Below are 10,949 nucleotides of genomic sequence, written 5' to 3'. Positions count from 1 at the left end.
CCTGGGGCAACACCAAGGGGTTCTGCTCCCCCCTTTCCCAGTTGGCGAGGTGGTGCGCTCATAAAGCAAAATGTGTGTGTGTGTGTGTGTAGGGGGGGAATCTGATTGTGCCCTACTTACCCCCCCCCCCCCCCCAAGGACACGGCGGGGGCCCTAGCTGGCCCTCTGTGTCTCAGACTTTGCTGCCCAGTCCTGGCTGCCGGGCTTTGGTATCTAATGAACAAAGAACACAATGACTGGGGTCCAGAGCGGATGCGTGCACATTGCGTGTCCTGGGCGTGTGCGTGGTGCAGTAGGGGTGATGGGTCCCTGCATTCCATGGGCACAGCGTTAAACTAGATGTGGCCGGTTGCGTCTGTATGTACCTTACCTGTGTGGTGTGTGCATTGAGGCGGGGTTGTGTTTGCACACGCGTGGTGCACAGTGCAGTGTGCATGCGTGTCCATTTCGCACAGGGGTGTGGGTGCATTGCATGGTAAGGTGCACTGCGGTAGCAGGGCCCCAGTGCTAGCTCTACATGGTGCCAGCAGTGGGATACTAACACCATCCCCTCCCCCGACATTAGCAGTGGAGACCCCAGCCCGGTCGGCACACAGGGTGGCTCTAATGCAAGCAGGCGCACCAGGGAGCCTCGTGCCCCAAAAGGGGGTGGACCGATAGCCCCAGGGGGGGCTGCTCTGCACCCTGCCCCCACCCAGCAGACTGGACCCTGTAGGCCCAGCCCTGAAACCCAGCGAGGCTGGCGGAAGAGAGAAGCCAAACGCCGGAGGGGAATGCCCAGTGGGGCAGCACCAGGCAGGGAGAAAGATCCGAGCAGAGCCGCAGCTCGGCCCTGGGCACATCCAGGAAACGCTGCAGAGCGGACACGAGTGACGTCCTCTCCCCTCCCCCCCGGCAGTGGTGCAAATTTCCTCCCCTGCCAGCCAAGAGGTGAGGCCCCTGGTAGCAGCTGCCAGTTCCTGGCCCAGTTGGTTCAAGTGCCCATTGTTCCAGCTGGGTGCAGGTCTCGCCCAGGGTACCGAGCAGAGCTCTCCAGGGGCATCGCCGGGCCCACAGGCGGAGGAGCGAGGACCCACTGGCGGAGGAAGGTCCTGGCAGCGGCTGGGCAGCCAGCGACATGGGAGCAGCTGAGACTGGTGGCACGAAACGCGGGATGGTTAGGGACTCAGAACAGGAAGCGGATGGACATATCCCTCTGCAACCCCCCCCCCCCCCCAGTGCACAGGTTTCTATCCACTCTGCTCACCCCACACCCTGCCACCCTACCCTTGGCCACACCCCTCCTCTCCCCCCCCCCCCCCCCCCCCGCTGCCTGACCTGTTTTATGGCAGTGGGAACCTGAGGGACACGCAGGGGTCTGTCCGGCAGCACATCCACCCACCACAGGACTTGCCTAGTTCACACCCAAAGCACCAGCCAAGTCAGCACCAACTAAAACCCCCTGCAATAGCTTTGCACTGGGACATATTAACCGGCTGACAAGCTTCCCATGCTCAAGTCCCTCTTCACTCGCCCCTCTGACCGGAGCGGGGGAGGGAGAGGAGCACAGGGCACACCCCACTTCCTTCCTCCAGCTGTACATACCTGGAGCCCTCACACCCCTACCTCTACTCCAGGGGCCTCTTCTGTCCATCCTCGGGGCTCAGCCTGCCTCAAGATCGCATGGGGTCCTCGAGAGCCTCACTGCAGCATTTCTGCACTGACCTGTCTCGTTCCGTACTTCGAACACAAACCCATCGGGGCGGGGATGGTTTTGTTGTATGCGTGCACCGCACCATGCACCATGGAAGACTGTCCCTCCGTGACCATAAAAAATACCAGCCACAATAAGCTTTATTGTAAAAAACTAAAATCTTTATTTAAAAATAAACAGATGCGCCCCCAGGGGAACGCGTGAACACGGCAACAGCAGCTCTGCGGCCCTCCACGGAGACGTCAGCTGGGCTTGCGGCTGAGGGAGACAGTATTGCAAAGTGAGCGTGAGCGGAGGAGCAGTACCCAGGACTTGCCCCCGTGACGCGCCGGGATCACTGGTGGCTTCTTGCGGGGGGCTACACAACGCCGCATCCCCCGCTTCCTGTTTGAGGGCTGAAACCTACCCCGCCCTAAGAGGCAGTTTTCCAACCAAGGCAGACTAGAGCCATGGACGTAAGATTCGGGGGGGGGGGGCATTAGCAGCATCTACGAACAGAGTGAAAAACTCCACAGATCTCACCTTTGGAAGCAGCCACTGCAGATGTACAGGGAGTCCTCTAGATTAGAGGGCAGGGTTAGCTCTGGGCATTTTCCTCCTACAAAAGCGAAGGCACACGTTAGATTCTCTAGCACAGCTGTTCCTTAGGGCATTTGAAAGCTCCCCTGCATGGCCACCCCTTCGCCATTTAACCAGTTAAACTGCTGGCCAATTGGTCCGTGCCTTTCAAAGGGCACCCGGGCAGTTTACAGAATCTCGGCGGGTGACCATCACGCAGCTCCGATAATGGCAAGGCCCGGAGAGGCGTGCCACCCATGATTTTCAGGCCCGTGACGGAGTCATTTGAAGTCCAGCCACATGGTGCTTTGTGCTTACAGCACTGGGCAGCAAAGGGTTACAAGCCCGTCTCGTCGATTTCAAGACAGCTACGCCTGACTGACTTGGGTTGGTTACACAAAGCATTAGCAAAGTACTTGACATTAATTTAGGCAAAAAAAAAAACAAACAAAAAACACCATATGGACATAAGTAAAATCTGTTCTTACCTACCAGCACAGTAATAAAACCTTGCCTTCTGGGTCTGACTGCTAGTCCTAAGACCAAGGAGCTTTATTCTTGTCTGCCTCCTTCGATGGTCACTGATACTCCAACTCCCTCCTAGCAGGGACCTGGCTTATCTGCGTACACTGGACTCCACACACAAGAGTCTACTCTCTCTCAGCTGTAGGAGCGTCTGAACTCGGAAGCCATTCGTGCTATGCTTGCTAGCAGCTCCTAGTAGCTCAACATCTGCATGGCTCCTGGATCTTTAAGCTACTTAGTGCTTGGCTCCTGGAGTGCCTTCCTCTGTGGTGGTTTGCTACCACGTCCTCAACGTTATCAAGCCATGCCAAGAGCATACTCCATGATTCCTGAGGTCTCTCGTCTCCCTCTAAGTTTAGGATCCACCTGCTATTGCAAACTCAGCCACATAAAACCCAACAAAACTAAAAACACAATTTTTTTTTTGCATTCCACATGAATACGCTTCATAATCATTCAACTGCAGAGCGCGGTTCGAAATATGCCAGCATGATTTACAGACAGGCTTACTTCAAGCAGATACCATGGGGCTGCAGTGCTCTTTATCAGAGGATTAAGAGGACAAGGGCTTGCCTCCTGATTTGAAATACCTGTGGAATAACCACGGCGCACTGCACGACGCCCATGCGCTAGGGAACTAAAACCATACTTTTAGGCAGCTGTACAAGGCAGCTTCAACCCCAGTCTGTGTTAGAGGGCAACTGCAGAACAGAGATTGTACAATACATGTTTAGTCATTACTAAGCTCAGGCCTTCACTATGTTGGAAGTTTAGAAGAGAAAAACGGGGCATCGGTTCAGTTTTTATCCCAACTACTTCAGCAGTTTGAATTTAGACCTTTAAACAGAGGCAGTAGAAAGTTAATATTCCTTCAAGAACAGGGCTGGGGGATTGTTCATCCCACCTGATCTCCAACCCTCTGACACAAGCCAGCAAAGATTTGATATTCCTGAAGAGCTACAGAAACTTTGTTTACATTCTAGGGCCATCTCCTAGGGTCAGTTTCTTCCTCTGCAGGTCCCCTTTAACACAGGCTGAAGCATGGTTAGTTACCAACCAGTTAGAAAAAGATTTAAAAAAGGGGGAAGTTCAGTTACAGCAGCAGGCTGTCTCGTGGACACACAGGTTTAAAACTGCCATGGGATCACACTGCATCATGCTGCAGCTCTCAAGAGGCTACCGGGCAGACTTCTGCTGAACCCACAGTGCTTAGAAGAGGCAGCGATTCGTTTGATTTCAGCAGTGGGAGTCGGCAGCTGAATGCTCTATTGAGAATCCGCCCTTGGCTGAGCACGGCTTTAAAAGAAAAACGCAGCGCTGCTCTCCTAGCACGAAGCCCAAGCGTCTTGCTTCTACCACACTTACGGTCCAAATGCCAAGCGGGTGGAAACGTTTAACGTGGGCATGATGCTGGGTGGATTTGGGAGCACCAGAAGCGCAGCCCTGGATACACTTCACTTCCCTTGAGCACGACCTGGGTAAGATTTCACGGCCAACTAGACTGGGAATGTGGGCTGGGCTTCTCAGCAGAGCTACACCCCAGCAGCTGGAACGGGCAGCTTTAGTTCCACCTTGGGCAGCCATTAGGGTCTATGCCAATGGGAGTTTGTCATGCCCAGGGACAGTCTTGTCGGGAGTTTTGGACGGCAGGGACTGGTCAGTTAGACTCCAGTTTACAGCCTTAGCTAGTCAATAGCAACTGACTTCTGTTCTTAGTTCTTGCAGAGCGGGAGGATCCTGGCAGCTCTGGAAAGTTCACCTTGTTTGGTGAGAAGGGGACTGCTTACGTGGGGATACGCACTGTGTGAAGCAGTAGCCCCTTTGGGTTTCTCCCTCCTAGACTAGCACAGCTGGAAGGCACCGCTTGCACCCATGGGACCTGGAGCACAGGAGCCCCCGGGGTTACACGGAGGCAGCACAACTCACTCCAGATGCCACTGTTGCAAACACTGGTGGTTACAGCTGTGATGTTTACCGAGGCCAGAGGCTGTGTGCATTAGCAGCCAGGACTCCTGGCCAGGCCCACAAAGGGCTCTCTGCCCACCAACACTCCAGGGGACTTCTGCTGAGCTACACCTGGTCTAGTTCCATGCAGGCACTGCAGCATTCACAGAGCTAGAATAGCATTCAATTGACTTATATCAGACTAACTTACACAGCACATTTAAAAAAAGACACATTTATTCAGCGTCATGATCAGTCTATTACAATTAGCAATCAACAGCATGGGTGCGGAAAAAAATAAAATAAATTCTACATAAAAACCCTTGTTGGAATGCTTTGCACTTTCCACAGAACAGAAACTAAAATAACCTGTGATACAATTAGTCACAAATACAGTCCTCATGTTTGCAAAGGAGAGCTTGTCTAACACATGTCTTCATGTAGCAGCTACACCCTGCCACAACTGTGTCTGGCTGAGTTCACACCTGTAGTAACCTGCAGCTTCCCTGCCCCTTCTCTGGCTCTCCTCTCCTGCTAAGCTTTGTTTCCTGTTGAATAATATGGAATAAAGTTGTTAATCTAAACACATTGAGACTCAAGGCTACAATCCAACAGCAAGTTCGTTCTCACAGATCTGAATATTAGCTTAAACATCCACATTTTACTGCAAGTAAAGCTTTTAACTACTGTGTACTTGCTCAGCTATATTAATTACCGTTACTGATTCACTAGTGTGGTACGTTTGACCGAGGTGCGCTACAGCCAGATGCTTACCTGGTAGTTAAAACCTTCTCCCACCGCCATAATTACCACCACCACCGGAGCCACCATAGCCGCCTGGGAGAACAATTGGAGAGGGTGTTACAGCATGCACACAGCTTGCCAGATCCCCAATTAGATCCAGGTAAGCCACAACGGCAAAGGACTGTTACCCTGGGAGGTCTACAATACAAGTCTAGTCTGAAGTGTGAGTCAGTTGCTGTTGGATAGTCAGCTAGAACGATATTTAGTAAAGTCTGCGACAGGGAAAATGGCCCAAGAGATTTTCATGCCAGGAAGAAGGCTTTCTAACCGTAGCCTAGGGAATGTTCTTTTGATTAAAGGGGGACAGTTGTAGCCTCTAGGCAAGTAGATTTTAAACTTGTACCACAAGTGCGGCACCACTGTAAGCAGAGCGCTTGGCCAGCCACTCAGGAGGGATTCAAATGCAGCCCAGCTGATTAGCAGAGCACCCACGGCTAGACTGCGTATCTACCGGTGGGATACATTTGCACATGCCTCGGCGCCAACAGAAAACTTTATTCCGCATGTTGATGGAAAAAAAACCCGCAGATGGATGGGAAAGATCAGAGGAACCCTGTGTGGCTTCCCTCACGCTACTCCCCTTTACACCAGACCCCTGTGTGGGTGACTCACCTCCACTACCATATGGACCAGAGCTCCGGCCGCCGCCGAAGTTCCCTCCTTTCATAGGGCCGAAGTTTGAAGATTGGCTGTTGTAACTGCCAAAGTCGTTGTAGTTCCCGCCTCCTCCGAAGTTGCTTCCTAGAGCAGAACAAGCAGTAAGTGGGCGAAGGTTCTTAAGGCCCCTCTCAGCCGGACCTCTGCCACCCGAAGCAACAGCATTTGGCTGCCGAGAAGTTTTTGCCGCAGGGTGTGAACTGGAGAGCAGTCGCCACAGGGAGGGTGTAACTTGGCAGAGGGAGGGGTAACCCAACTAGAGATGGCACAATGGAACCCTTCCCGCTGCACTGAAGGTTCACGTCCAAAGCATGTGTTACCAGGACAGTCTCCATTGAGCTACGGGGGGCACGTACCTCCACTGCCGCTGCCAAAGCCGCCCCCTCCGTTGTTATAGCCGTCGTAGTTGCTACTGCCACCGTAACCTCTGCTTCCTCCTGAGTAGCTAGGGCCGCCACCGCCGCCGCCACCGTAACCTACAAGACATGCACACACACAGCTGCTGAATTCAAGCATTTCACAGCCCAAAGTCCACGGACAGAACTAGAGACTCCCCTGAGCACGGATCCCAGCACGTGTGCTGGTCAATCAAGAGATTTGCCTCGGAAACCGTCACCAATCCGTGCAACACACTCAGCACAACTGTTCTATCAGCCGTCCACCAGGCCAAGGGACTGGAGTGGAGATGCCTTCCTCATGCTTCTTCCTGGGCTTGGCACCATGGAGCCTGGAAACAAGGCAACCTTGGCCACTGCCGTGTCAGGGGAGTTATGCTTTGGCCTTACCCTCATTGCTAAATCCATTATAGCCGTCTCCACCTCCTCCATAGCCACCACCGCGGCTGCCACCAAACCCACCTGAAAAGAACAAACCTTTGTGTTCAGTCTATCCGAGGAGGGACACTGCCAGGTGCTGGGGCCCAGGGCATATGGTTGGCAAGCCACTTTTACAGAATGAAGCAGACATGTCAATTGGTGGAGGTTGTTGCAGGGAATCAGGGATTCCAAGCGGTACCTGAACAAGTCCTTGTAGCATTGGTTTGAACGCATGAGCCAAACAAGGAGAATTACACTTAGTCCAGTGCCCAAATCAAGTTAAAAAAATATCCATAGCCAAAACTGCAGCAGCCATTTGGGTTAACCTAGGGGCCGAAACTGGAGTTTTGTTAGCCTGACCATATCCGTAGAACTTGAATCAAAAGGACCCCATAAAGTCCCTTACCACGACCACTGAAGTTGCTGCCACGGTTGAAGTTGTCATTGCCACCAAATCCACCTCCACGGCCGCCACCACCACTGAAGTTCCCAGAGCCACTGCGGCCTAAAGAAGAGAGCAGCGCCTGTTAGCAGCACGGCTCATATTGCCAAAGGTCGGTTTGGATGAGTTCCAAAGCAATGGATGGGAAACTGGCACTCACCTCGTTGACTGGATGATGCACTGGCCATTTCTTGCTTTGACAGGGCTTTCCTCACTTCGCAGTTGTGGCCGTTCACAGTGTGATACTTCTGAACTGGAAGGGAAGAATTAGACGTTAACTGTCACCGTGTCCTGATTTGAAACCCAGGACGGGTCCCCTTCCAATGCTATACAATCTTTACAGTTCACAGAGCTGTGCAGAGAACTTACTAACAATCTTGTCCACAGAGTCGTGGTCATCAAAGGTGACAAATGCAAAGCCCCTCTTCTTGCCGCTCCCACGGTCTGTCATGATCTCAATCACTTCGATTTTGCCGTACTGTTCAAAGTAGTCTCGCAGGTGGTGTTCCTCTGTGTCTTCCTTAATTCCCCCCACGAAGATTTTCTTCACTGTCAGGTGAGCACCAGGCCTCTGAGAATCCTAGACAGGACAGAGGGCAAGCTCAAGCATTATCTGAGATGTACAATTTTAGAGCTCCATAAACAGTGGTTCGAAATGCAACAGTCCCATTGCTCAAAGACAGAGACAATGCAAAATCGTGATACGTGTCCACCACAAATTAAACTGGTCCCCATTTACAATTACTTGTACAGGATGCATCTCTATAAACCAGAATGGTTTAACCCTAACCCTTCCGGGCCACAGATGTTCCAAGATGTCCCAGTCCTGGCACACTGTGGGGGGTCCAGGAGCCTGGCCGAGGGAAGGGGGGGGGGGGAAGAGAGAGAGAGAGAGAAGAGGCAGGGCAAAAGCTGGTGTGGGAGCCAGCTGAGCTGTGAAAAAAGCGAGGGGGTGGGGGTGGGGGAGACAGCAGGGGGCCAGAAATGACCTGTGAAAAATCCCTCATCTGGGATCAGTCGGGTCCCAATGGTACCGGACAAGGGAGGTCCAACCTGTAGTAACTACTAATGTGGTCCTGCTTTAAGTACATATTCTGGTAGACAGCACAGCAAGGAAACGCAGCATTGGCAGTTACAGACAGCACGATTAATGTAAGCAGGGTACTGCTTTCCCCAAACCACAAAGAGAATGGAAACGACCCACCTCAGTTTAACCCCTGGGTTATAGCCAAACTATGGTCACTTTAACCTCAACTCCTCCCTACAGAGCCCCACTGGATCAGTTCATCCTAACAGTGAGCCAATTTCAGGCTATGAAAACAGCATGGTTAGACTAAACATTCATTCATACCTCTCTGGATACAGCCCTCTTTGGTTCAACAACTCTGCCATCAACTTTGTGTGGTCTAGCATTCATGGCGGCATCAACCTCTTCAACCGTAGAGTACGTAACAAACCCAAAGCCCCTGGAGCGCTTGGTATTTGGATCTCTCATTACCTAGAAAGGACACACCTCCATTAGTAACCACAGTAAATAACACGAATCAAACAGGTGGCATAAAGACGAGAACAAAGGAACATCTAAAGTTATTTAGCACTAGCTTTGCCCTACAACTTTCCCTCTGCCCAAAGCTGGGACCTCATGGATCATTTGGTAATTTCCCTGTTCTGCTCATTCCCTCTAAAACTGCATTTGATACCAGCCACCCTTGGAAGACAGAGGCTACTGGACAGCATGGCCATTCCTCTGCAGGATTCCGTCTAACCCTAAATTTGCCGTTAGACCCCTTACTCCCCTGGAACAGTAGTTTACAGATGTCAGTAAAAACAAATTATTCAGCTCTTCCCGTGGCATCAAAAAAAAAAAAAAAAAAAAAAAAAAGGCAGCCGGGCCATGCAATCAGAGTCCTTCCCCCACATCTGAATGTTATTATCTAACACCCAGAGGATGCTCTGGGCCAGGCACTCACCACGCAGTCTGTCAGCGTGCCCCATTGCTCGAAGTGGCCCCGCAGGCTCTCGTCTGTGGTCTCAAAGCTCAGGCCGCCGATGAAGAGCTTGCGCAGCTGCTCAGGTTCCTTGGGGGACTGGGGAAGAGGCACAAAAACGAGTCAGGAAGGAGCAGCCAACAGGGCCCGTCCCCTGCTCCCCCCTCCCCAGGAGATGCCCAGAGCAAGAGATTGCACAATGACTTACAGGCTACCCTCCCCCCCCCAGAGGGCCCCCCCGTGCACACCAACCCCCCCACCCCCTCCCCCCGCAGAGGGCCCCCCCCTGCACACCAACCCCCCCACCCCCCTCCCCCCGCAGAGGGCCCCCCCCTGCACACCAACCCCCCCTCCCCCTCCCCCCGCAGAGGGCCCCCCCCGTGCACACCAACCCCTCCCCCCGCAGAGGGCCCCCCCCGTGCACACCAACCCCTCCCCCCGCAGAGGGCCCCCCCCGTGCACACCAACCCCCCCTCCCCCTCCCCCCGCAGAGGGCCCCCCCCGTGCACACCAACCCCCCCCTCCCCCTCCCCCCGCAGAGGGCCCCCCCCGTGCACACCAACCCCCCCTCCCCCTCCCCCCGCAGAGGGCCCCCCCCGTGCACACCAACCCCCCCTCCCCCTCCCCCCGCAGAGGGCCCCCCCCGTGCACACCAACCCCCCCTCCCCCCTAGAGGGCTTGCAGCCCTGGCGCGCGGGAGCCGCCACGCACGCGCACGCGAGGCCCGCCACGCGCTCGCCCGGCCGCCATGGCGCTCCTCCGGCTCTGCACAAAGGCGGGCGCGCACGCGCACATGGGAGCGCGGGAGGCTCACTCCCCCCCCCCATATCCCCACCACACAGGCGCCGAAGGGCCGCCCACCTGGGAAGGGGGGTAAAGCGCAGGCGCGAAGGCTGAGGCGGCGCAGGCGCAGAAGGGGGGGGAGCCTCCGCGGGCTGGACGGAAGCCCGAGCAGGCCTGAAAGGCGTAAGGCGCGGCCGAACGCGGCGAGGTCCGCGCCCCAGCAGGGCCCAGGGGAGGCCGCGCCGGCGGCGGGGAGCGGAGAAAATGGCGGCCGGAGCCGGGCTCACCTCGGACTTGGACATGGCGGGGGCGGGCGGGCGCGGGCCTCCGCCTCAGAAGTGCTGCGCGTGCGATGCTTCCTCCGCGAGGCGCCGATACAGAAAGGGCTGAATGACGAGAGCGTCGACGCCTCACTCCACCGCCCCCTCTTAGAGCCCCGCCCGCCGCGCGCTCCCATTGGAGGCGGCGGTCGGGGCACACCCCCTCCCCGCCTCCGATTGGATAGCCACGAGAGGCCGACACATCTCATTGGCGGAGGAGATCCGTGACCCACCCACTGCTACAGCCTACTGGCTAAGCCTGCGTAAGCCCCGCCTATTGACGCATCACGTGGCCGTGCGTGCCTTCCCTCCCTTCCTCCCTCCCCCAACCTTTTCCCGCGTTACTGGCGAGAGGCTGTAGCTCGCCTCTGATTGGTTCGCTCATGGACAGTCCCGCTCTAATCTGCGCAGTGATTGGCT

At 54.9% G+C, this 10,949-nt stretch overlaps 1 protein-coding gene across 5 annotated transcripts; it reads right to left on the bottom strand.

The window, feature by feature from the left end:
- Window positions 1–1,832: 1,832 nt before the first annotated feature.
- On the bottom strand, window positions 1,833–10,650 carry HNRNPA1 (heterogeneous nuclear ribonucleoprotein A1). 5 transcript variants are annotated; one of them, XR_012896607.1, is made up of 12 exons: window positions 10,138–10,268; window positions 9,409–9,525; window positions 8,790–8,936; window positions 7,808–8,018; window positions 7,599–7,691; window positions 7,403–7,501; window positions 6,967–7,038; window positions 6,538–6,657; window positions 6,137–6,265; window positions 5,495–5,557; window positions 2,216–2,291; window positions 1,833–1,951 (listed from the first exon to the last, which is right to left on the bottom strand). XR_012896607.1 is itself a non-coding variant. In XM_075901645.1 (11 exons), the coding sequence occupies exons 1-10, from the start codon at window positions 10,509–10,511 to the stop codon at window positions 5,502–5,504; spliced, it is 1,059 nt and encodes a 352-aa protein (XP_075757760.1). In that variant the 5' UTR covers window positions 10,512–10,650; the 3' UTR covers window positions 4,940–5,268; window positions 5,495–5,501. The 5 variants fall into 5 exon arrangements, 4 of the variants coding, with proteins under 4 accessions (XP_075757760.1, XP_075757762.1, XP_075757759.1 ...); XM_075901645.1 differs by lacking the exons at window positions 1,833–1,951; window positions 2,216–2,291; window positions 10,138–10,268 and adding exons at window positions 4,940–5,268; window positions 10,497–10,650; XM_075901647.1 differs by lacking the exons at window positions 1,833–1,951; window positions 2,216–2,291 and adding an exon at window positions 4,940–5,268 and having other exon boundaries at window positions 10,138–10,191.
- Between the last annotated feature and the right edge of the window lie 299 nt (window positions 10,651–10,949).

This window comes from Pelodiscus sinensis, chromosome 19 (assembly GCF_049634645.1).
Source record: "Pelodiscus sinensis isolate JC-2024 chromosome 19, ASM4963464v1, whole genome shotgun sequence".
NCBI classification, from domain to species: domain Eukaryota; kingdom Metazoa; phylum Chordata; order Testudines; family Trionychidae; genus Pelodiscus; species Pelodiscus sinensis.
This window is presented reverse-complemented; position numbering and strand designations above follow the sequence as displayed.